The 27,557-nt window shown below is 39.8% G+C and overlaps 1 protein-coding gene across 5 annotated transcripts in view; it reads left to right on the top strand.

Annotated features, from left to right (window-relative positions):
* The window catches only part of MID2 (midline 2), a 109,827-nt gene that overhangs the window by 846 nt on the left and 81,424 nt on the right, over positions 1 to 27,557 (top strand). For 4 of the 5 annotated variants that reach the window (XM_023758752.1, XM_006082257.3, XM_023758745.1 and 1 more), the window contains exon 2: positions 13,455 to 14,170. In XM_023758752.1, the coding sequence (XP_023614520.1) occupies positions 13,511 to 14,170 (660 nt within the window). In that variant the 5' untranslated portion in view covers positions 13,455 to 13,510. Of the gene's footprint in view, positions 1 to 12,657; positions 12,677 to 13,454; positions 14,171 to 27,557 lie in introns of those variants that run through there. The other variant, XM_006082255.3, reaches the window with a different exon arrangement.

Raw genomic sequence — 27,557 nt, 5'->3', positions numbered from 1 at the left:
GCGGGGCAGGGCGATGGGGCCCGCGAGGCTCGAGGCGGCGGCAAGGGGCCCGGGCCCAGCTCTGGTATCCCTTTGCGGCTGGTTGGGGCCCGGGGTGCTAGTCACTGCTGCCCTCCTGGAACGGAGTTTGCTCCTCCCGGGTGCGGGGCGGGGGCGGGTCCGGAGGCCCTCCCGCGCAAGCCGGCCGGGCCTGGCGCGGCCAGTAGAAGCGGCTCCTTCCCACGAGCGCCTTCCCACGCTTCGGTGGCCGGCAGCCTCCTCAGCCCCGGCGGCGCCCCTCGACCGGCAGTCTGCCGGGGGGGTGCTGCTGTGGCAGCCAGAGATGCCGTGGACACCCTGCCGGCAAGGAGGCCCAGCGAAACTTAATTTCTTTTTTTGCCAGGGGAGCGATCCTCAAGTCTCTGGGCGGTTCCTTATTTCTGGCCTAGCTCTGAGACCAGCTCAGCGGGGGAGAGGGGAAACTTACATATGTACACTCGACAGACTGTGACTGACTCTGGGAGAGATGGTGTTTTTCCATTTCTGGCTTGTAAGAATTAAGTAAATAACTGTGGAGTAAGATTTACAAAAACGTTTTTGGTGATGATAAGGTTTAGGTTACTTAGCACTTTGTGTGTAGCACATTATTTCTTGGAGGTTTTCCTCAGAGCAGTAATTTGGAATCCTGGGGTCCTTGTGTTCTTCACTGTTGCTCTCTCACACTCCCCAACCCACCTTCACACTCACCTTCCTTCTTATCACACATCTTCCTTCTTCCACCTTATCACACATCTACCTGCCTACCTAAATCTCCCACCAGAACCTACCCATCCCACACACCCTTCCAACCTGTGTACTCCCAGCTTCCCAGCTATGCAGTCTCTTGCTCCTCAACCAGTTTGCCTTTTTCAGGATTTCTGAGTGTGGGGAATGTGTTGAGTGATGGTTGTGTGTCTCTGAGGAGGAACCCTTATAAAAGAATATATTAGAGCCTATGTAAATAGACAAATACTGCGGGAGAGTTGATTCCTCTGATTCCCAGGTTGGGCCATAAGGGCTACCTTTAACCCCATCCTTTTGCCTCCCAGTACTCTAATCAGTTATCTGGTCATGTTCCAATAGAAGGGAAATGCTGAAGAGAGAGAGTCTCTTCCCTACTTCCCACTCTACCCCTAACCCTCACATCCTTCCAACCCTCTCCACTCATCATGCCCTGAGGGGGAACCAGTCTAATATTTTTATATATTCCTGCCCAATCAATTAAGTTAATGTACTAGTAGATATATAATGTGAATTATATTTTTCTGATTGTTCCTTATAACTAGATTTATGTGGTTGAAATATGGGTCTAGGGGCCCAGATGATCAGAGAGTTCATCCCAAATCTGATATTGCATTATCTCTATGGCCTTAGGACATTCTTCTGACCTTTCTTTCATAGTTGATGCAGTTGTATGAAAGGCATAATATTGTCTATTAGGTATTGTGAGCTTTCTCTTGGCCTTTGGAAGATGGAAGGGCTCTATACAACCTCAGCATTACACTTTTCAAAGAAAGTGCTTCATTTGCCTTTTTATTGGTATAATAGATTGACTGGGTATAAGTAGGAACCCTAGTTTCTGGAAACCTTAACTTGCCATTATTAGCCCCCCTGGAGACAAATCTATCACCATACTTCGGCCCTAAGTCTGTTTTTCCCCCCTAATGCACAAACAACTGAATGAAACATACATAAAACTAGATATACAGAGTAATGGTGATTATTTTAAGTAGAGGCTTAAATCATATCTAATGTACTGCAACCTAACAATCTGAGTCAGGCTGATCTGAAAACATAACCCCACCCATTTTTTTTTTTTTTTTGCCTTTATGGGGGCAGTTAGTTAATTTCTGAAAAGTTGCATAAATAATTTTAGGTATGGCTATATAAGCATGATTAGGATCTAGTAGAGTTGAGTCAATAAATTTATTAAGTGCCTACAATGTGAAGAGACCTCTGCTGACTGGGCCGAGGCCCCAGCCTTGGCCTAGTATTTTGGCCTCCTGCTTGTTTGAGGCCTACCTCTTTACTTGCAGCTCCAGGATCAGGACAGGGAGGGGCTGTGAGGGGTAGGGTAGAGGCTAGGGACATGAAGGGGCAATTGTTTCTCTGGTTTACTTTCCTGACTACTAGACTTCTCATCTTGCATGTTGTGCCTTGCATGGCCACCCCCTGGGAAGTACTGCCACAAATCAGAGTGACTTGATTGCTATACAAACGTATCATCTGAACAGTGCAAACTGATTTAGATGAAGTTGGTTTAGTTAATCCCTTCTCTTTAAGTGCAGGACAACCTGCTCCAACTTGCAGATTCTAAAGCAGTGCCAGTGGAGTCTCATAATTGCATCTAAAAATTGCTCTGGGTAGTCAGCCTATCCAATCCCTCCTCTCTCCTCCCATAAAATCTGCTGACACCATGACAGTTGAGAAGGAAACTGCTGGAGGAGTATGTCTTTACCATTCACCAAACCTCATTGGCTTGGTGAAGAGGTGAGAATGTCTTTTTTTACTATATTCCTTGGCACTCAGGTTCTCTCTTTTCCAACTGGGACACAGCTCCTTAAAAAGCAGGTAAAGACAGGGCTGAGTCACAGAATGTGTCTCAAATGGCTTTTCTAAGAGGTACCTGCTTGGCCTCAGGTGTGTCTGTCACTCAGTCTTTATGGATTTTGGTAACTCCCTAGCTATTAGGCAATGGGATTTGGGTGCTAGTGGAGGCCAGTGGTGCTGCATTTCCATTTAGCACTAAGATTTTGTCTTCTCTGCAAAGGAGAATATAAGGCAGTGTGTTTGCAAAATAACTCCTTACTTAAGCTGAATATCTTGACTTAGAGCCTTGCATCATCAAAATATGACATGTAACATATTGATACTGGACATATGATATATCAGGAAAGCTCACAGTTTTTCACTTTTTGATGATTAAAAGTTTGGGACCAAGGCGTTATTGCACTAAGATCTGTATTTCCAGTCTCCCAAAAAGCATTGAATTAATCACTGAGCAAGGTGGAGAAAAGACTAGAAAAGTGTTTCTCAGCCATTGTATTGAATAATGCTAACAAGTTTCCCTATTAGCTATGAGGCCTTGGGCAAATTCCTTAACTTCTCTGAGCCTCAGATTCCTCATCTATAAATAATAATAGTATCTACCTTTTTTTTTTCAACTTGTTGAATATCTTTATTTTTTTCTTTTTATTGAACTTATTGGAGTGACACTAGTTAACAAAATTATACAGGTTTCAGGTGCACAATTCTACAACACATCATCTGTACACTGTATGGTATTTTCTTCACCCTAAATCAAGTCTCCATCCATCACCATTTATCCCACCTATACTCTCCTCTACCTCTTCTCACCCTCTACCCCCTGAGACTAGACATTTATATCCAGTTATCCCCCTGTGCAGGCTGCTAGTCCGCTTTTTATTTTTTCTCTTTCCCAAGAATCAATATATATTTCTTTCTTAATTTTTCTTGAAGTAAAAGTCTGTTGAATGTCTTCTGTGAGCACTGGAGGTCTGTGGCTCTTTCTACTGTTAGTCGTTTTTCATCTTCCCATTCTCCATGGCCATAGGCAGACATCATCTTTTCAAAAGTCAATCTCCCAGCTTCTTCATTTTCCTTAGAAATCCTATAAGCTTCTAAAACTACCATATGTTTAAAATATGGAAGGTGGAGGGATTTTGAATAATGTGCCAACATCCCACCACTCCCTTCTCCATGTGGGGTTTACCTGAATGCACACTAAGGTGTTGGTTCAACCTAAATGGGTTAGTGAAATAACCTTAGTAAGGCTTGTCCTACTTGGGTTCCTGTCTCTGCAGAGCTCTGACTACCTGACCTTGGGCTTTGTCTCAGCCTCTTTCCTGCAGGTCAGACTCCTATAGTTGATGAACAGAACAGTGTCCCCAGTCTCTGGATCTTCCTCTTACAGAGACCAAATGATCAGATAACAAACTCATTATACAATGTAAAATCCTCCTGTAACAGAAAATACCATTATTTACAATTTGCTGGGTTAATGTGTGGGCATGGAAGATAATGCTAATGCAGGACAGTGAAATATCTGAATGTATACAGCCCAGAGATAGAAAAAATGGTTTATGGTCCAGAATCCTCGATTCTTTTGTCTATAGCCCTTTGTTCAGTGTTGCTAGGATTCATGTGGTTCCTAGGGGAGTAGAAGTTTCATTTCAAATAGGCTTTTGTTCTCTGTCCCTTGTTTCTGTACTGAACTTGGGGTCCTCTCAGCCTAACATTCAATAGCATGCCCTATATACATATATTGCCAATTTTATTCTGTGGAAGTAGAGGTGCCTGTCCATTCAGGTGTGCCACTGCACATTTAAATATTTACAGATATTTCATTGGATAACAGAGATTGGGAAAACAGCCCTAGAATAGATGGTAAGCTGTACTAGTAGCAGTAGTTAAATTAAATTTATTCTCCATTTGTTCTTGAACCTTGCAATTGCCAGTGCGATCTGCATTAAGATAAAGGTATTATGAATTGTACTTAGGATTCCTGAATTATGTGTAACCTTGGCAAATCCGTTTCTTGGTTATTCAGATTATATCTTTTGCAGTTGTAGCAGATTTAGGACTTTTAGTTCTGCTATTGTGATATTCATTTTAACGTCTTTGATGACTATATTATATAAAATAACCAATGATTGGATTTATGAGCTAATTATTGTAAAGAAAATATTGAATCCACACACTATAAAATATTAAGTAGGCTTTAATAACCTATTAGACGGGAAGTGACTCTGGCATTCTCTGTCAGTTGGTAATCAACTTCCAGTCCTGAGCTCTCTCTGAGCGTGATAAAAGCTTAAGAGAAAAGAAGAGAGACAGTTCCTGCCTTAGGGAACTCAAGTCTCACAGGAGAGACATATGAATATAATGAATATCACAATCAGATGCATAGTCCTCCAGAAAACTTGTGGTGGAGTGTAATGTCCTCTACATGTCAACTATGTGTTTGGGATGAATTTTCAAAGGAGACTTGGCTTGGAGTGGTGAACACCTAATACAATATACAGATTATATATTATAGAATTGTGCATCTGAAACCTACATAATTATATTAACCAATGTCACCCCAATTCTATATAATAAAAGCCTAATATGCAAATTGACCAAATGGCAGAATGACCGGTGGCTATGACACGCACTGACCACTAGGGGGCAGACGCTCAACACAGGAGCTGCCCCCAGCCCGCAGGCCCCAGGCCAGCCAAGGCCGGTGCCAGCAGGCCATCCCCCCCCCCCCATCGCCCTGCAGAGGGAGGCAACTGGTGGCGATGGCAGGGGGCAGGGTCAGTGAGCGGGTGGCACCAGACTGGTCAAGGCAGGTGCCAGTGGGGGCCCTCTGATCACCCCACTGGTTGCCCCACAGATTGGTCCTGATCGCTGGCCAGGTCTAGAGACCCTACCCGTGCACAAATTTCATGCACCAGGCCTGTAGTAAATTCAATAAAAAAGAAAATAAAATAAAATAAATGGTAGGACATTTATATTTATTCTAAATGGTAATGAAATTTGTTTTTCCAAATAATAAAAATTACTGTTTTTCTTAATAATGCATTTCATATCTGTCATCTGTGAATGTATGATGAGACTATCTATATTTTTTAAGCAAATTAATTATTTTATTCTCATCTGATCCTCATAAGAGCTTGTGAAATGGGTAGGGCAGGTAGTTGTAATTTGACAGGTGAGGAGGCTATGGCCCAAATAGTTTAAATGTCTTACCTAGAATCACTCAGCTAATTCAGCTTAGAGTCAGTACTACAACCAGGCTTTATTATGAGGATCAAATGAGATAATCGCTTTGGAACTATTTGAAAAGTATAAAATGGTATACAGATGTAAGATGATTCTTACTGTTATTTATGCTTACTAACCATCTAGCCTCTTTTTGAGGGGTTTCTATTTTCAGTCTTTATCCTTTTAGGATGAAAATTCTATATATTGGTTGCCTTTTATGTTCCCAAATGATCTTGTTTGAGTTTCGAGAGTTTTTTCCCCCTGTTAATAGTATTCTAGGATTTTGTCTTCTTTTTCAGTTCCAAAAGGTGTTCTCACTCATTTATACTCCTATGTAACTCCCCTCCCCTTTATTTGTCTTCTGGAACACCCATTATATGTTTCTTGAGGTACATACAGCAGACAAAGCCAGCCACTGCCCTTCATCACCTTGGCTTTAGCAAAAAAAAAAAAAAATGCATTTTGTTTATTTCAGTTCCTTTCATGATGATGTCCATTGTTTGTCAGCCTTTCTAGTCACACTAATAAATAAGAGTTGTGTTTTGAGGGGCCAGTTTTCAATAATCCAAGGTGTCTTTTCTATGTGATACAGATAGCAAGATCTCTGTAATAAAAGGATGTCAGACCTGGAAAGCATCTTAAAGAGATCATCTGGTGATTCTAGCCCAACTTTAATGATATTTTACAGTTAAGGAAACATCAGACTAAGCCTGATGTTATTTGCTCATTCCCCAAGACAAGGAGACAGTTTCTAGCGTTTTTTTTTCTTTTGTATTTTTGTTTGTTTTTCTTTATTGATTAAGGTATTACATATGTGTCCTTACCCCTCATTGCCCCCCACCCCCCACTCATGCCCTCACCCCTCTGGTGTCTGTGTCCATTGGTTAGGCTTATATGCCCGCATACAAGTCCTTTGGTTGATCTCTCCCCCTTACCCCCACCCTTCCCTACCTTCCCTCTGAGGTTTGACGGTCTGATCAATGCTTCTCTGTCTCTGGATCTGTTTTTGTTCATCACTTTATGTTGTTCATTATATTCCATAAATGAGTGAGATCATGTGATATTTATCTTTCTCTGACTGGCTTATTTCGCTTAGCATAATGCTCTCCAGTTCCATCCATGCTGTTGCAAATGGTAAGAATTCCTTCTTTTTTTACTGCAGCGTAGTATTCAATTGTGTAGATGTACTTAAGGAAGAGTTCATAGGACATTAATGTTAATATCCTAAAGAATCTTTATTTTATATCAATTTGTGTGTATATTTTTTGTTAATCCTCACCTGAGGATATTTTTTCCCATTGATTTTTAGAGAGAGTGGAAGGGAGGGGGAGAGACACATAGATAGAAACATCAATGTGATAGAGACACATTGACTGGTTGCCTCCCACTGTGCCCAACCAGGCAACCAGGTAAATGCCTTTGACCGAATTGAACCCGAGACCCTTCAGTCTGCAGGTCTACGCTGTAATCACTGAGAAAGACCGGCAAGGGCTATATTAATTTGTTTTTTAAACAAATCCTACAACTCAGCTCAGTCCTCATTCTACAGCCCAGAGGTCAGGCTTGGTTTCATATTCATGGCTTTTCTCTGAAGAAGGGTAAACCATGGCTCCTCAGGGAGGTAGTGAAAGCCTAGAGCCATGCTCTGTAGATCACGAGTTCTCTTTCTGATCAGAGTTAACTACTAGTAAATGCTGGATTTGAAGGGTGATGCTGAAATCAGTCTTTTCATTTTGTAATGTAGAATGTATTATTTTTATCTCAATCACCTGCTTTTAAACTCCTCTTTTCTATTTCTACCTACTCACGCAGCTTTATACCTTCTTATAGTTTATTCTCATCAACGTTTGTTTTTTTTCAGGGTGAAGATAAGCCATGGATAAACAATTTTATAATAGAGCAAGGGCAAATACATGAACATACTTATTTAATGACCAGAATCAACTAAATTATATGGAGGGCAACAAATAAGTGTATGTGGACGTGGACATTTGTTTTTTATCATGGCAATTGTTCTGCTCTCTCAGACATTTTATCAATGCATTTTTATGACAAACCATTGTGTTTTCTGGAAAATGCTTCATGATTACCATGATTACCTATCATTGCATCGCATCTATCAGGTTCACATCCTGTCTTTATTCTTAGCAAACTCTAATTCTGCATAGGTTGGTGATTCGCAAATTTTTAAAGTTGCAACACTCTGCTACTGTTTTATTTTTGTCATACCATACCCCCATACTTCCTAAAAGTATTTTGTGATATAGGAGTCAAATTTTTTAGGAGTTTTATATTCTTTAAATTAATACAATTGGGAACTGAGAATTTTATAACACCCTTTGATCATTAAAGATATCCCAGGATATTGCAAAACCTAGACAGGGAATCACTTACCTAGAAAAACAATTAAAAGGAGAAAGCAATCCAAGAGAGTTTAGAAATACTACATAATTACATAGTTGACAGTATATTATAGTGGTTAACTGTTCATACTCTGGGTCAGACTTGTGTTTGAAACTTTTAAAAATTGAGATATAATTCACTATCATAATATTCACCATTTTAATGTGTACAATTCATTGGTCTTTAGTATATTCACAAAGTTATGCAACTATCACCACTAATTTCTGAACATTTTCATCATCCCCAAAAGAAACCTCATACCAATTATCAGTAACTCTATCTCACCATCCCCCCAGCCTTTGGCAACCACTAATCTATTTTCTGTTCCTATGGATTTGCCTATTCTGGATATCTCATATGAATGGAATCATACAATTTGAGGCCCTTTGTGACTGGATTCTTTCAGTTAGAATAATGTTCTCAAAATTCATCCATTTAGTAGCACATATCAATACTTCATTCCTTTTCCTTGCTGAATACTATTTTATTATATGATATACCACATTTGTTTATCCATTCATCACTTGATGGATATTTGGGTTGTTTCCATCATTTGGATATTATAAATAACTAGAGGCCCGATGCATGAAATTCATACAAGGGGCTCAGCCCTTGCAGCCCCAGCTTCATCCAGAAAGACATCTGGAAGGTCGTTCAGCTGTCTGGTCTAATTAGCATATTATGCTTTTATTATTATAGATGCTGCAGTGAACATTGTGTACCAGTTTTTGAGTATGTCTTCAATTTTTCTGGATCATATGGTAACTTTACATTTAACCTGTTGAGGAACTGCCAAACTATTTGTCAAAGCAGCTGGATCATTTTACATTCTCATCAACAATGTATGAGGGTTCCATTTTCCCCACATCCTGGTTGACGTTTGCTATATTTTAAAACTTATAGCTATCCTAGTGGGTGTGAAGTAGTATAATAGCTATCTTAGTGAGTATGAAGTGGTATCTCAATGTGGTTTTGATTTGTATTTCCCTAATGGCTAATGATGTTTAGTATCTTTTCATATCCCTATTGATCATTTTTATATCTTGTTTTAAGGAATGTCTATTCAAATCCTTGTCCATTTTAATTTTTTTGTCTTTTTATTGTTGAGTTGTAAGAGTTATGTATATTTCTAGATACTAGACCCACATTACATATATGAGCTGCAAATGCTTTTTTCTCATTATGTGAGTTGTCTTTTAACTTACCTGATGGTATCATTTGTAGCACAGAAATCTTTAATTTTGAAGTCTGATTTATCTTTTTTTCCCTTTAGTTGTTTGTGCAGTTGGTGTCATCTAAGAAACCCTTGCCTAACCTAAGTTCATGAAGATTTATACCTAAGTTTCCTTCCAAGAGTTTTATAGTTTCTGCAATTATATTTAGATTTTTTATCTATTTTGAATTACCTTTTATGTATGGTGTGAGGTAGGCCTCCAACTTTATTCTTTTGCATGTGGATATCTATTTGTCCCAGCATCATTTTTTAAAAAAGATTATTATTTTCCCCATTGAATGGTTTTAGAACTCTTGTCAAAAGTCAATTGACCATAAATATATGAGTTTCTTTCCTTTTAAAAAAATATATTTTATTGATTTTTTACAGAGAGGAAGGGAGAGGGATAGAGAGTTAGAAGCATCAATGAGAGAAACATTGATCAGCTGCCTCCAGCACACTCCCTACTGGGGATATGCCCGCAACCAAGGTACATGCCCTTGACCGGAATCGAACCTGGGACCCTTTAGTCCTCAGGCCAGCGCTCTATCCACTGAGCCAAACCAGTTAGGGCTATGAGTTTATTTCTGAACTCTCCGTTGTATTCTGGGTCTGAATCTTAGTTTTGCTACTTTCAAACAAGTATGACCCTGGGCAATATGACATACACATTACATTCTTCAAACAGTTCTAGAAAATTCAGCAATCCCTGGTTTAAAATCTTATTTTGATCTTATCTAAGGCAATCCTGACCCATACCATACTTTCCCAAGCTTAATTTCATGGTGATGTTCAAGTGTCACACTTACATGGGAACAATTTTTAGGATTCTAGGAAAATTCAATGAGCTTTTCCTCAGTACAGAATTTATACAACACCATTCTAAGACTTAGAATACTTGTGGTATTTGTTTTATATAGTTTTCAGTACATAGACATGTCTTTCAGAAATGCTCCTGTCCAATTGTCATTTTGGTGAGAGGCTGTACTTGATCCTCCCAGGTAGCTTCCAACACAGATTTTAAGGAATGCAGACATGCAGTTCTGGAAGAGACAGTAATTGAAATGCAGTGTGAGATGGGGATAGGCCTAGAAGAAAGAGATACAATTTTGGAAGAGACTTGGAATGAGAGGCAGATTCAGAGAAACTCAGAGGGACACAGAGACAAAAATAGAAGCGGAAATATGCTGTTTAGAAATCCTCTTGTAAATAGTCAAGATAAAGTTCAATGAAGGAGGTGAGATGATTGAAATAGAGGTGTAGGGAAAAGAGCACAGGCATGGTGACACAGTACTCTGTGTATGTATGTTCTTAGTTGATTTACTTAACAATGCTGAGCCCCAAATTCCTAACTATCCTATATAATAAAAGCCTAATATGCTAAGTGTCCAGTTGACCGGTTGGCTGTTCAACCAATCAAAGCATAATATGCTAATGATATTCTAAGGCTGCTCAACGGCTCTCTATGATGTGCACTGACCACCAAGGGGCAGATAGTCGACGGGTCGACCAGTTGCTGTGGTGTGCACTGACCACCAGGGGGGCAGATGCTCTGACTGGTAGGTTAGCTTGCTGCTGGGGTCCGGCTGATGGGGACTGAGCAAGATGGGCCGGACATGCCCTAGAGCCCTCCTGCAGTCTCTCCCTAGCTGGCCAACCTCCCATGTCTCTCCCCAGCCCATTTTGTGCACCATTGGGGTCCCTTGGCCTGGCGTGCACCCTCTCACAATCCAGGACCCCTTGAGGGATGTTGGAGAGCCAGTTTCGGCCCGATCCCGCAGGCCAGGCTGAGGGACCCCACTGGTGCACGCATTTGTGCACCGGGCCTCTAGTAATACATATATAGTAGTAATACATTCCTCACAGGCTTCTTCATATAATTTCATGAAATAATGTGTGTGAAGTGCTTAACACAGGACTCAGAATATAGGAGGTGCTCTATAAACGCTAGTTCCTTTCTAACTTCTACTTTAAAGGATTCTTTATTTAACAATGATTGATACCTAGTGTGTATGAAGCTCCATACTTTGAATAAAAATGTGAAATAGTTGATGCCCTCAAGGAGCATGGAGAGTTAGCTGGAGACACAGATAAGTAAATGAAAGAAAACAATATTCTGGAAGCTGCTGGTGGTTGAGGTGATAAACATGTAAATGAGAGAAGTTCTAGTTTTCTAGGCTTAGATGGTGATATTCACCAGATAGAAAAAAACTGGAAGAGGAACAGGTGTGTGTGTGTGTGTGTGTGTGTGTGTGTGTTTCAGGGAGGGGAGAATAACAAGCTCACTTATGGATATGTTGAATTGAGCAGTGAAGCTATCATAAACAATACTCCTGCCTTGAATGGAAGTTGGAATCTATCATTTCCAAAGTGTCTTCCAATTCTAAGATTCTATGATATATGTACATTTTAATTGTTTTACTTTATCTCTATATGTGGATGCTGATAGATGTTATGTTACAGAATACTAGCCAACAATTTTCAAGCACTTGTAAATTGTAAAATAAGAATACCACAAGTCTCATTTTTTTAAAAGTGGTTATACAAACTTACCAAACCAACTGAGAGTGACCATTTTACAAAAAGATTCTTCACTTTTATACCAATGGCCTATATATTTCTGCAAAATAGTTATTTCAGTGTACTTAAAAGGTTTGATTTAGAAACAGCTTTTAAGGATACATCTATTGTACTTTTGCAGAAGGTATACTTGTACTCAGAATTTAAGTATCCTGTGAGAAGGTTATGTGGGTATCTCTGATAGATGACCAAATCTGAACAAATGTAAATGGCAGAATCAAATTCTCATGCCCTGATAAGTGTCTCCAATGGTAGTGAGATGATGAACAAAAAGTTTTTCAAAAGCAAAAGGATAAATAGGATTAACACTTTTAGTCAATAAGATATTTTACATTGTTCCTTAGTTAAGGCTAGCTTCGAATATTTTTATGTGTTGATTTTAATTAATGGAAAAACTATGGCAACAAGTATCTATATGTTCAGCTCAGAAGTGCCTGTGAAAGAAGAGATAGATTGACCAAGAGCTTAGTTTCTTCTTAGTTGGGTGACTTTTTTATCTGATGCACACTAAAATTAAGATTACCAGATCTGAAAATTCCTTGCTCCACACTTTGCTAATTTATATCTAGATCTTGATTTGCATCTTGTTATATTTTAGGAAGTATGAAAAGACACATGGGGAGGTGAGCTTCATAGCAGACTTGTGCTAGTTCAGTTCAGCAGGTGTTAAAAACCAACTGAAGCCACAAGGTAATATGTCTTCATTATTGATCTGCAACTATTGCTGAGTAAGTTGAAATCATTGATCATTTAGTTTGATGAAATGAAGACTTTTCTGAAGGTGAAGGAAGAAAGTGAAAATGAAAACTATCATATTTTGGCTCTGGTACCTCAGTATACTAGAAATGGGACAAAACAGAAATTTCCATATGTGTTTGTAGGAAGTAATTCAGATCCACACTCTTAAAAACTTATTATCCTGCAATCAAGAACTACATTTTTCTAAAGCTCTCTCTTCTTTTTATGTAAGCTCTTAGAATGAAATCATTTCAAGAACTAGTGAATTAGTTTGAAATATGGCCTTGTTCTCCTTCCACTACATGTGAAATAGGAGCAGCCTCTATATTTTACCTTGAAGTAGAATGGAGAACAATATTGGAAAATGGAGATTGAGAATTTTTCAGGTTCGTCATAGTCATGGAGGACAAGAAATGTCAGTGGAGAATATGTGAGAGAATGATATATGCCAGTGTTGTGAGCCTGCATACTAATGTTAATCAGTAAACCAGGATTCAGAGGTAGCCACTAATTCTATTTATTAGTGCAGGAAAATAAACTGAAGCATTTGTCAAAAACAAGGTTTGAAGGGGGAGAAAAGCTTTCTGATTAATTCCTGAATCATTTTCCTATTACTCCAGCATCCCTGGGGAATCCAGTATGTAAAGTCTCCATTGGTTAGTGAAGAATTATACTACATTCACTTTTCCTTTGGAAATGCTTAATGACTCTTGCTTTGTATTCCTTGCAGGTGAAAGCCCAGCCTCTGTGGTTCTTAATGCCTCAGCAGGATTATTTTCAATAAAGATGGAAACCCTGGAGTCTGAATTGACCTGCCCAATCTGCCTAGAGTTGTTTGAAGATCCCCTTTTGCTCCCTTGTGCTCATAGTCTCTGCTTCAGCTGTGCCCACCGCATCTTGGTCTCCAGCTGCAGCTCTGGTGAATCCATTGAACCCATTACTGCTTTCCAGTGTCCTACGTGCAGATATGTTATCTCACTCAACCACCGGGGCCTGGATGGCCTCAAGAGGAATGTGACTCTGCAGAACATTATTGACCGCTTTCAGAAGGCTTCAGTCAGTGGGCCCAATTCCCCAAGTGAGAGCCGCCGGGAGAGGACTTATAGGCCCAGTACCACCATGTCTAGTGAGAGAATTGCTTGCCAATTCTGTGAACAGGACCCACCAAGAGATGCAGTGAAGACATGCATCACCTGTGAGGTCTCCTACTGTGATCGTTGCCTGAGGGCCACGCACCCCAACAAGAAGCCTTTCACCAGCCACCGCCTGGTGGAACCAGTGCCAGACACACATCTTCGAGGGATCACCTGCCTGGACCATGAGAATGAGAAAGTGAACATGTATTGTGTATCTGATGACCAATTGATCTGTGCCTTATGCAAACTAGTGGGGCGTCACCGAGACCATCAGGTTGCGTCCCTGAATGATCGATTTGAGAAACTCAAGGTAAGGGATCTGGGAAATAATCCCTTACACAACTTTGTGTCTTTATACACTGTTATGTGGGAGGCAAGTTCACTAGTAAAATGGGTCACTTTTCTTATATGAAAAGTGAGTTAACTTCAAGTTGTCATGAGGAATAACCTACTCACCTGCAAGCTCTCACTGGAACCTATTTCATCTGTTGTATAAATCTGCTTGTGTCTGGCCAGTTCTGGGGTAATCGGCCTATTGCCCACTACACCAATAGTACATCCAGGGAAGCAGCACTCTATTTCCTCTTTCAGTAACACATTACACACTACATATCTTTGCCATGATTTTTTCCACCTCTTCTTTTAAGTATGTGAGTACCTGTGTAGGTGTGCTATAATTAGCATTTGTGCTTATTTGCCTATTTATGTGTATAGCAATGGGAAGGTTTGGTGTGTTTCTGTGTAGGTATGGGTGGAGGTGTCTGAGTAGATCTCTGTGGGTGGGAGATCTTTGTGGAGAACAGTAGTATATGTTTGCACGCTCAATACTCTAAAGAAAAAAAGTTTGGCACTGGCCACTACAAATTGCCATCAAGCCCTTAACACAGGACTAATTCTAAGCCTGGTTAAAAAAAACCAAAAAAAAACAACCCCAAAATTAAAATAAACAACAACAACAACAAAAAACCAGACTAACAGTTCCTAAAAAAGGAACTTCAGTGTACCATGAAGTCAGAAGGAATGATCAAATACCTGAACTAAACATTTAGACTGAAGGCCATAAATATTTAATCCAGTATCAGATTTTGTGCCAGCGTTCGTTTTTGTGGTTAATGGACTGAAGCACTTGTTTGCAATCCTGCCTTGGAAATTCTTACTCTTTCATTTGCGTTCAGTGGAAAGAGTTCCAAAGTTGTTGGGCCATATAATATTTATGTGAAACTCTAAATGCCTGTTTTTAAAGCCCTACTACCTCATGTGGATAGTAAAATGTCAGATCCAGCAAATTGTTTTATTCCCATTGCCTGCCTGTTATGTGATTTAACTTCTCTTAGAATTTTCAAACAAATAAAATGTGTAAATGAGTCAGATTACCACTGCTAAATAGGGCCTGAATATATAAGTCAAGCTCTAAGGAAGATCTAGATAGGATGAAAGGAAGGCAAGAAGTGGGTGGAGAGTTTCCTCTAGCCATGCTTTGGAAAAGTCGATGTAACTTAGGTAAAATTTATGATGTTGGATAGGATAGCAATACTCAGAATAGTATATGTATTCTCTTCTGTCATTTGCGGCAAGCAGTATTGAAAGTAGTCACATTGACAATGCTTTGTGCCTTTTTAAAAAATATGTTTTTTTATTTATTTTAGAGCCAGAGGAAGGGAGAAGGATAGAGAGATAAAAACATTGATGAGAGAGAAACATTGATCAGCTGCCTCCTGCACGCCCCCTACTGGGGATTGAGCCAGCAACCCAGGCATGCAACCTGACCGAGAATTGAACCCTAACTTCCTGGTTCATGGGTCGATGCTCAACCACTGAGCCACACCAGCCAGACGGTTTATGCCTTTGTTTATCATTATTTATATCTAATATTTATAAATTTGTACATAGTTCAATGTTTATGTTTATTTCATTCAAGGTGCTATTATACTGAGTGAAATAAGCCAGTCAGGGAAAGACAGATATCACATGATTTCACTTACAAGTGGAAACTAATGAACATAATAAACAGATGAACAAAATAGGTCCAAAGTTATGGATGCATTAAAAAGAATGACAGATCTCAGAGGAGGGTAGGAGATGGGAAGAGATTAACCAAAGAACTTATCCTATATAATAAAGAGGTAATATGCAAATTGACCATCACACCCTCGCACAAGATGGCCACCCCCATATGGTCAAAGATGACTGCCCCCATGTGGTCACAAGATGGCCGGCAGGGGAGGGCAGTTAGGGGCGACCAGGCCAGCAGGGGAGGGCAGTTGGGGGCAATTGGGCTGGCAGGGGAGCAGTTAGGCATTGATCAGGCTGGCAGGGGAGTGGTTAGGGGGTGATCAGGCTGGCAGGCAGAAGCGGTTAGGGGCAATCAGGCAGGCAGGCAGGCAAGCAGTTAGGAGCCAGCAGTTCCAGATTGTGAGAGGGATGTCCGACTGCCTGTTTAGCCCGATTCTGCAGGGCCTAAACTGGCAGTCGGACATCCCCTGAGGGGCCCAGATTGGAGAGGGTGCAGGCTGGCTGAGGGACCCCCCCCCCCCCCGTGCACAAATTTCCTGCACTGAGCCTCTAGTATACATATATGCATAAACAATAGACACAGACAATAGTGCGATGAAGGCCTTGGGTGAGGCAGGGCCTGGTAGGAGGGGGACAAAGGTGGGGGAGAAATTGGGGGACATTTATAATACTGTCAATAATAAAAAATTCTTCTGCAGAGAAGAATAATTTTATTAGTTTCAGTTTTTAGAATCATAAGAAGTTAGGCCTTGATCTTGGTCTAGTTGAAGCCCTACACTTTAAAGTGGTATAAACTGAGAATTTGATAGGTTAAGCCAGTGGTCGGCAAACTCATTAGTCAGCAGAGCCAAATATCAACAGTACAATGATTGAATTTCTTTTGAGAGCCAAATTTTTTTAACTTAAACTATATAGGTAGGTACATTGTTATTAACTTAATTAGGGTACTCCTAAGGCTTAGGAAGAGCCACACTCAAGGGGCCAAAGAGCCGCATGTGGCTCACAAGCTGCAGTTTGCCGACCACGGGGTTAAGCAGTTTGGTCAAAGTCACAAAATTGGAACAGGATCTAAACTTCTGGACCAGCAGTTGCCAACCTTTCAGACCTCATGGACCACCAGTGGTCCGCGGACCACCAGTTGGCAACCGCTGCTCCAAAGGTTTCCTCTAGACCATGAGTTAAGGATCCTTTGTACTGCAGCCTGCCGCCACTTTACTTTAGACTTAAGTTTTCCCCATGAAATGTGATTTGAAACTAAACATTATGCTCCAGCAATTATACATCTTATGGGTCACACAGATAGACAATTAACAGCATCAAGGAAAGGACATATTGTATAAACTTACGGCTTCATAATGGCAAGAGATGGGGGTGGGGTTGCAGGAAGAATGGGGGATATGGAGAGGATGGAACAATCTCTGCCAAATATTTGCAGGTGTTAGAACTATAAATAAGGCATTGGCCTTGAGAAATATTCCAAACAGAAAAAAATCTGTATCCATATGTACTATTGAGATAACAAAAGACTGGATATAATAAGCCTGTATCTACACAACACCAGCTTTTTGAAAACATCTAAAACATGAAAACATTGGATGATGGATTAGATATTTGGCATCGTGCAGCTATGGCCCTCGTCTCTAGGGATGGATGGAACACAAAAATATTTTACCAAAATATACTTTAGTCTGTAATTAATCAGTAATTTTTAGAGAAAGTGCAGATTTTGAATCATTCCCCTTTAATTTTTTAAGGAAATGTGCAGAAAAATCTGATTATAAATTAAGTAGAAACTCTTTATGCTCATTTTTGGACAGAGAGTGGAAACATATGAATCATTCCCAACTGTGTGGTTATATTGTCTGGAACATCTTGGATTTGGGGAGGGAGAGGGAAGTGCTGCTTATGTGTGTGTGGGTGGGGTGGGGTCACTTTGGTTTGGTGCCAGGTGTAAAAGGATATTAGTTCACCACATAAAGCAGAGAGAAAATCTGACTTTCAGTGTCACATATACTCACTTTTTTGAGTTAATTTAGAAAAGCATTTAGGATTATCCCCTTAGTCTACTTGATTCTTCTCCAAGGAGAAAGGAAAACATTAGCTGTCAGAAGCTATGGGGGAGATAGCCTTGAGCATACTTCCCTGGCCTGAGGGAAGCACAGCAGTCCTACAGGAGAAGGGGAAGAATGATAGCAAATACATACATATATATATGGGTTTGACTTTCTGGCCAGTAACTGATACAGTATTTATTTGCACTTTTTGGTTCTGGAGCTTAATTCTTGGCATTTATAACTCTGTACAAACATCTGTGATTAGGATTGGTATTCTCTAATATTTATTTGTTCAATAAAGAATAAACAAACCATTATGTAATAGATGCAAGATCAGAATAACCAGTAGCTAGTTAACATGTATTCAAAATGGTTTAGAGGGTTTGGGATACTTAGTATAGTTTATTATCCTTACTTAATTGTCCATGCCTTCAGAAGACTACCAGTGGTTTAATTAATTCTTCACTTTCAAAGAATAATTGTGTTTATGACAGTTATTACAGTAGTAAGGCCTATCAAAGTAGTTATTTTTTCCATTACCTCTCTTTTTACTTACTAATCACAGTATATAAATTAGTTCAATATTTGTGCTGCTTTTCTATAAAACTGCTTCACATTTTAGAGTTTTCATTGTCACATGAGTTTCTCATCTTGGAAAAGATTGATATTATTGTATTAGTAAATGTTGGCTTTATAAAAAGAGGTCCATTTCAGTGGCTCTCTCTATCAGTGCTTGATTTCAACTTGATATTCTGAGTCCTGTGCAACTTGGTCCTCATGCTGCCCTTCTGTCTTTTCCCCCTTCCACTCTCAAACATGCTACCTTCATCTACCCAGGGTAGCCTCCTAACTATCTGCTAAACATACAATTCTCTTTCCCAACTCTGAAATTTCACTCTCACTCATGCTCTTTTCTTGGCCTGCTTAACAATCCAACCTATTCTTTAGTGCTCAGTTTAAACCCCACAAGACCACTCCAGCACACACCAACTATACCATAAATTCTTTGAGGCAAGTCACAAGGTCTTTTCTTCAGTATCCTCCTTAGTGTCTAGCCCACGTAGTCAGGGTTCAGGGGTTAAGAAATCCAAATGAATTAAATATTTGAAATGGATTTGCAGCAAGTATACCAGTATCTGTAGCTTGTTTTGGTTCTTATAAGATATAAATCTGTATTGCCATTATGATTTCTTTAGCAGTCTGAAAAAATCTCCTGTGAACTACTGGTAATGTTAAAAATCAGAGTTTTAGCAAAAGTATAACATGTCCTTAATTTTAAGTGCCTATCCATTTTGATTGCTGGATTTTCCAACTTCCTAACCCTATTGTGACATCTGTATAAATCATATGTGATTATTATAATTCTCTTTGAGAGTGATGTCTTCACATTTCCATGCCCACAGCCTGCCAAAAATATAGCTGATGAAACCCAGGGGGAATAGAGGAATTTCCTGAAAGGAATAAACAAGCACATTTTCTTTTTCTCATTACATTTCCACAAATTCATTACTTCAAATAATTCTTAAATGCAGTTACATTTACACATCAGGGATCTTGTTGTTAAAAAATATTACCTGGCACTAGGATTAGCTTTTGATTATGAGAAAGTAAAACACACACACACACACACACACACACACACACACACACACGAAGAAAGACTGAGACAGAGAGAGCTAAAGATTGCCAGACAAAGAAGGAAGATATGAGACTTGGAGAATGTTCAAAGGAAAGCCATAATGAGAATTAAAAGGTTGGAAAATATGATATTCTGGAATCTTATCATAGTTGATTGCTTGTCCTTCTTCCTACTCAGTCACTCTGTCATCCACCCACCCACCCTTCCTCTCTCAGCCACTACCTTCTCACAGGCATTTGTCTACTCACCCACTTGACACCCACTTCTGTCTGCCAAGACAGATACCCTCTCAACATAACTACCAATGGGTATTTGGCTGTTTTTGAACAAGTGTGAGTATGAATATAAGAGAAAGAGAAATGCCTTTATGAGCCTGAGTTGAGAGTGGGTATATTTTCATATATATGCATGTGTCACTATATATAAGCATATGTGTTTTTGCATGGATGAGTGGCTGAGGATGACTCTGTCTGTGTGTTTATGTGTATGTATAAATGTGTATCACTGTGTGGAGGAGGAGATAATGTATGTGTTAATTTTCTGTGGGTATCTGTAGATAAGTTGGATATGAGAGGCCATAAGTGTAAGGCAAGTTTTCTGTGGCTACCCTAGGGAAGGTTAGGACCTCAGCAGAACCCCTCCTTATACTAAGGATCTCCATAATAAATGAGCAAATTCATATATTCTCATGATAAGAAAAGTCTCCAGGTCGAGACCAGGGCCGGTTATCATGGGTGAGGGAGCAAAAAAAGTTGTTTCTCACTTTCACACACTTAGATACTGAATCACAGTAGCTAAATATAACGAGAGCAAAGAATTTCAGTCCATATTTGCACTCTCTAAGGTATGGTAATGGATGGGTGTGTATGGAGGTGGGAGTAATATCTGTCATGGGGTGTCTCAGCTAACCAAGCCTTTAATTCACTATTGTAAAATCATTCTTGCTTGTAAGTATGGCTTCTTTGTGGTCTCTTAATTGCCTAAGACTTGCTCCCCATTACTTATAATATGTATAAACCTGTTCATCTTTTGTATGTGTATGGGGCTAAAAATGCATTTTATTCCATCTCTGCTTAAACTGTGTGCTAAGACTCATTTGGACCTTTATTATTTTTCTTCTAATAATTATATTGATTCTCTGGCTCAGTTCTCATGTAGCATTAACAGGGTTCTCTGTTAAAAGATGATTTATATTATTTCTTAGGTTTGAGAACAAGTTTAGCAAGTAGATACTTCAACAATCTGTGCTCTTATCTTTCTGTTTTACTGTTATTTCTTTTGTCCTAAGTCTTCTCATCAACACATCTTAAAGGACCTAGCAAACATTAATCTGAGAACAGTTTACAAAATGTTGACTCAGAGATTGTTCTTGGGTGGATGAAAATCCTGTCTGTTAATATTGGGCAAAAGAATATTTTATAAAAATATAATATAGGTGAGGAAATATTAAGGAAACAAGAATTATTGAGCCAGCCCTAGCCAGTTTGGCTCAGTGGATAGAGCATTGGCTTGCAGACTGAAGGGTCCTGGGTTCAATTCTGGTCATGGGCATATGCCCAGGTTACAGGCTCGGTTCCCAGTGTGGGGCGTGAAGGAGGCAGCCACAATGATTCTCTCTCATTGATGTTTCTATCTCTCTCTCCCTCTCCCTTCCACTCTGAAATCAATAAAAATATATTTTTAAAAAAGAATTATTGAACCAAAAGAAGTGAAGTTTAAAGGAAATGTGGTAATGGTATTCAAGTTCATAAAGGATTGACATAATGAGTTAATATTAATTAAACCGTAGCACGAGGGATTTAGGCCAGAGTTTCATTCATTCGTTTACTAAAAATAATGAATGCTAATTTTATTCAATGTAGTAGGATCTGGGGAAACAGAAAATAAGGCACAGTCCCTGCCCCCAGGTGCTCTGAGCTGAGTAAGTAAGGGAGATAGAAACATACATAGAAAATTCTAATTCAGTATGGTAAGTGCCTTGACAGAAGATTGCACAGGATACTCTGAAGCACAGAGGAAAAGTCTGGGAAAGGAAGTCATCAAGCTCAAAAACAGGGACTCATGAATGGATTTGTTGGAGAGGAGGGCAAACTGGAGAAAATATGTGAAGAAAGAATTGATAGGACTTGGTGAATGATTATAGTGGTTATGGACAATGGAGAGAAAGAATTTAAAACATGATCTTTGAGTAGATGTCTTGAATAATTGTGGTATCGGGGACAGAAATGGGGGAATTAGGAAGGGGCTAGCAGTTTGGTGGGATGACTTGACTTTAGATTTGAGTTTGATGTGATTGTGGGTTGACTCAACATTCACTCATTTATCAAACATTTACTAAACACCTATGTGGGAACCCTAATCAGAGTACGCCAGATGTTCAAGGCCAATTTGCCATATACATGTGAAAAGCAAGGACACAGCAGTTTTACTGTATGCACTGTGCAGGCGTACCTTTCTATAACCCAAATATTGATGTCACTAGTTGGCAAGAAGCCTCTTTTGTCTAAGTTGTTATAGAAATGAGTGACTGACCAGCCAGTGTATGGCTGCTTTGTGGGCTGCTTTGTGCGGCTGCTTTGCGAGGCTACTTTGAAGAACTACTTTGTCTGATGGCTACTTAGTAGCAATGGCTACTTGGTCTGCAATAAAGTCTTTCTCATATGCCTGCGACTGCTCATATCGTTTTCCAATACCCAGCGTCTGAGGACCTGTACTCCCACAACCTATTAGGTGCCCAGCACCAGAAGAGATGTAGGGGTTACAAGTATAAAGACAACATAGTCCCAACCCTAGTGGAGTTCTCAGCTTAGTGTGGGTCAAGAGGCAATTAAGGACACAGTTATGAGACAATATAGTGAGTGCTATGACAGCAGAAGCACAGAAGGCTGTGAGAGAGCACAGAAGAGACATCATCATGGACTTTGGGTGGGCTTTTGCACCCCTTGTTGGGAGCAAGGGCCACAGTAAGTGCTCTAGTTAAAATAAAATAGTTTGTTCAAATATCTGGAGGAGAGCCAGCATGGGGTACTCTTAGAACTGAAAGGGCAAGTTGTTTTTTAGGAGTTTGGAAGTCAGACCTTTATGGTGGCTGAAAGACCAGGTCTAGAGAAATAAATTTGGTGTTTTTAGCGTGGTGGTAGAGCTATGCAGTGGTGAGCTAATGAGGGCCCAGGAATGAACCTTGCAGCACACTAATGATCTAGAACAGGGGTCCTCAAACTTTTTAAACAGGGGGCCAGTTCACTGTCCCTCAGACCGTTGGAGGGCCCGACTATAGTTAAAAAAAACAACTATGAACAAATTCCTATGCACACAGCACATATCTTATTTTGAAGTAAAAAAAACAAAACGGGAACAAATACAATATTTGTATTTGCATGTGGCCCGCGGGCCGTAGTTTGAGGACCCCTGATCTAGAATTTTGTCATGGAGGAAGAGCAGGAGGAGGATGTGTAGGAGAGGCAGAGACTGAAGAGGAATAGTGCAAGTAGAATACAATATTGAGGCCTCCAGGAATGTAGGGTTGGCTTTGACTCACTATTCTAAGTATTATGAAAATGGTGCTAGATTTACATTTTTAGTACAGGTTTTCATTTAGAAGGTCCAAATAATAATTTACACATCTGAGCTAGAGATTAACAATGTTATGCATCTAAAGAGAGGGTAAAGAATGTGGGATGTTTCATGTAGCATGTCTGATAAGGTGACTGAGGGAGTGTGGGTCTTTGCTGAATGATTTCGGAAAGTTCTGATGCCTGGCCGGCGTGGCTCAGTGGTTGGACATCGACCTATGAACCAGGAGGTCATGGTTTTATTCCCGGTCAGGGCACATGCCTGGGTTGCAGGCTCGATCCCCTGAAGGGGGTGTGCAGGAGGCTGCTGATCAATGATTCTCTCTCATTATTGATGCCTCTCTCTCTCTCTCTCTCTCTCTCTCTCTCTCTCTCTCTTTCTCTCTTCCTTTCTCTCTGACATCAATAAAAATATATATTTTTTAAAAGTTCTGAAAAGAGGGATGGCAGTCTGGCCCGAGGACTGGTCTGATTATCTCTAACAAGCCTTAGGTGGAGTAAATCTTATACATCCAGTATATCTCCTGCATCTCATTCTGTGACATAGCCTGTGTCTATGCAGCAGCAAATAAATGTTTGGGGAAGGAATGAAACTCTGGCATAAGGGTATGGGTTTTCATTTATGGAACAGATGGTGTGTTCTGCTGTGGAAAGGCCATATGTAATTGATACATAATGTGACAGACTGAAGCAAAAGCAAATTAAGTATTTTAAGACAAGCAGTTAAAAAAAAAAGAAGGCAGAACGTGACCCCCAAAAGTGTGCTAAGATTTTGGCTTCTAGCTTGTGGAAAAGCTGGGAACATCCGTGAATAGACAGGATGTCAAAAAAGAATATGCCAAGGAATAGTAATAGGGACACTGGCTCAGGTTATTTTTAAAGATGAAGTTATCTTCTGTCAATTGGGAAGGCTTAGGTTTGTAATGACTTGGGCTTTCTTCCCCCTTCCCTTCTCTCCCTACACTTCCAAGGTTCAGTTCCCACATCAAAAAAGGATTAGATAATGCCCCCCTTGTGTCTTTTATTTTATTTTTTAAAAATCAACTCTGGTGGGCCCTGGCTAGATGGCTCATTTGGTTGGAGCATAGTCCCATACACCAAACAAGGTTGCAGGTTCAATTATCAGTCAGGGCACATATCTAGACTGCAGGTTCTCTCCCTCTCCCTCTCCCCTCTCCCCTCTCCCCTCTCCCCTCTCCCTTCTCCCCTCTCCCTCTCCCTCTATTTTTAAAAAAACATATCCTCAGATGAAGATTAAAAGAAAATGGTTTTAAAAATTTACTCTGGTTGGATTTGACCTGTCATACTTTTTAGATAGCAAGAGGGCATACAGGCTAGTGTAGTAGGCTTAGGAAGGGTGCGAAGGGGGTCAATAGGGAAAAGGGGGGATATCTTTAATACTATCAGCAATACTTTCAACAATAAAGATAAATTAAAAAAATTAAAGAGAGCATATGGACACTTGGTGGCAAAACTACATGTTTCCATAGAACAGAAAGCTCCATCCTCTTTAGGCTTCAAGGCTTGCTATTTAAGGTAGGTGTCTGTAAGTGTGCTCATATTATGTGAATACATGTGCCTTCACAGAGCATGACAAATGGAGATCATGGTCAAGTGTATGCCAACAGGGAAATCACTCTAGCTTTAATGAAGAGCTGGCGTTTTGATGCATAGTTAGGTTTCTTGAGGGAGCCAATGAAAAAGTAACCAGAAATAACCTGTATCTAGAAAACTGAAAAAAAAACAACAAAAAAAAACCCAGCAATTACTTGAGAGGTTTAGAAAAGCCGTTTCTTTTTATGGGATGCTGTCTGGAAAAAGAATAGCCTGTGCCTGATTTTCTCAGAAGTGGCAAAATATTTTTCTCTTTTGGAAGGGTATAAAAGAAGACAAAGAGGCCAAGTCTATATGACACAAATGAAGTGGAACTTGGGTAAAAATGGCATCCATGTAGGAGTCTGCCAATTTAGCTAACTTGGGCCTTTTAAAATCTCAGTTATGCAAATAAACCTAATCTTCCCCTCACTTTGTGCGATTTAGACATATGTACAATTTTGTGAGAGCTCTAATGATGTAGTCATCTGGAGGGGAAGAGAGTCTCATGGTTTTGTAGCTCAAATGACTTCTCTAACCCTCACACATGGGAAGCACAGGAGAACCCAGAGGTAACCTCCTGCAGCAGGAAATGGGAGCTTCATCCTGCTCCCCTTGCCAACCTCCTGTCCCGGTTTCCTCCCAGCAGATATCTCCATTCCAATCTCCCCTGCCACTTTGACTCTCTCTCACTGTCATAGTTCAACTGTACTGAGAAAACTGCATTAATTAGGCTTAGACAAAGGGAGCTTGGCCCAGTCATTAATAGGACTGCATAAGAAAAGAGCAAAATAAAGCAATTTTTCTAAACCAAGCAAACAATAGAGACACTTTTTAGTATAAGATTTCATATATATACACATATCCTTTTTGTTTACTCAGCCAGAGTATAGACAAGATAATTACTTGGCTAAATCAATAAAACCTAGAGTGGCCCAGAATATCTAGTTCTAAATGATTAGTCAGTACAAGGCATGAGAAGTAAGGGTGTGGAAATATACTGCATAATTGTGTCAGTTCTCCCCTGTACATGGGTTCATTATTGAGAATCAATTTCAGTTTCACAGGAGACTTTAATTCCTTGTAAATGAGTAGGAAGTTAGTAAGTAAATGCTTGGTGTTTTCCTCAAATTATCTCTCATAATATAAGAAAACAGTGGCAAAAAGCCATCAACAGATGGTGTTTTTATTAGCCAAAGATTTATTTTTCAAAGCATTTTCATATTAATGAAGTCAGGTTGAAATTAGAGGCATCTTGTCAGTTGTAATTGTCTGTTGTAAAAATGTGCTGGTATTCTGCAAATTGCTAGGGGGAAGGAGCAAAATGGCCATTTGCCATAATTTTGTGATGGTAACCCAAGGTCCATAGTCTAATCCAGTGATGGCGAACCTTTTGAGCTCGGCGTGTTAGCATTTTGAAAAACCCTAACTTAACTCTGGTGCCGTGTCACATATAGAAATTTTTTGATATTTGCAACCATAGTAAAACAAAGACTTATATTTTTGATATTTATTCTATATATTTAAATGCCATTTAACAAAGAAAAATCAACCAAAAAAATGAGTTCGCGTGTTACCTCTGACATGCGTGTCATAGGTTCGCCATCACTGGTCTAATTAGACCCCAAATTATGTGCTCAGCACCAAATTTTTGTTTTCAGTGGCTTTACAGAAGCTATGAGTCTCAGTTCTGGGCCGTAAATGAGGAACACACAGCAGGGATCTTAGTCCTGCTCTGCACTATGAATTATTTATAAGATATCAGTTTCATAACAAGTGTTGCAACAGGTTGCATGTGCTCGTTAGAAAACATTCTCCCCATGGCATCCTATGTTTGAATGGAAACATATTGCAGTTTGAAACACAGATTTCTAATATAGCTGTTCTGTGTTCATCAGTCTACATTATGTTTACCTAATATGTCAAGATAGCCATTTGTAATATATTGGGTTTCCATTGATCTAAGAATCTGGACCACTCTGCTAGAGATAATCACAAATTGATCGGGTCCATTACTAATGCCCACTCTCTAACTTAAGCTGGACCTTTTCTTCAGACTACAGCTCTGTCATATTCATCTTACGATCAAACTTTTTAAGAGGAGCCCAGATTTGGAGCCTCCACGTTATCACTACCTCCATACTTAATCCGGTACAGTTTGGCATCTACTTCCAAAAGTCTATTGAAACTCATTTTTCAAAGGTCACCAGTGACCTCTAATTACCAAATCCAGCTGCCTTTCTTGCATGCTCTGCATATATGATAGTGACAAACCCTTGATTGAAATGTGTTTTTCTCAATTATCACATTAGTTTGGCCCAGACCTGCATTCCCAACTGCCTTGAACACTGAAGCTTTCTCCTAACCAGTGTCCCTGTCCCAGGCTTTTCTGTTTCAGTTTGCCCCACATGTTGCTGGTAGCTTGATCTCATAACTACAGCCCTGATTATATCATTATCTTACTCAGAAGCCTTTGGAAAGTCCCCACTGCTTCAAAAATAGGTACAAACTCCTCACCTAGGCATTTAAGACCTTCATAACAGAGCCTTGATTTCCATTTCCAGTCTTGCTTCCCCTGCACACACTACTGTCTTGTACCCTCTGTTCTAGCCAAACTCAAAGTCTCTTCCCTGAACATGTCCTATACTTTATTCCATTTTAGTTTTGTTCATGTTGTTCCTAGTGCCTGGAACACCCTGCCACCCTCCATCTCTGTCTATTAAAATCCTACTTATCCTTCAAGACTCATCTTAATCTCACTTCTTCTTTATCTCTGAAGTCACTGCACCTTGAACAGAGTAGATGTGCAATACCTTTTGTTGTATT

This window comes from Myotis lucifugus, unplaced genomic scaffold, assembly GCF_000147115.1.
Source record: "Myotis lucifugus unplaced genomic scaffold, Myoluc2.0 scaffold_2, whole genome shotgun sequence".
In the NCBI taxonomy this organism is placed as follows: domain Eukaryota; kingdom Metazoa; phylum Chordata; class Mammalia; order Chiroptera; family Vespertilionidae; genus Myotis; species Myotis lucifugus.
Note: the sequence above shows the minus strand (reverse complement) of the source record. Positions and strands in the feature narration are given on the sequence as shown.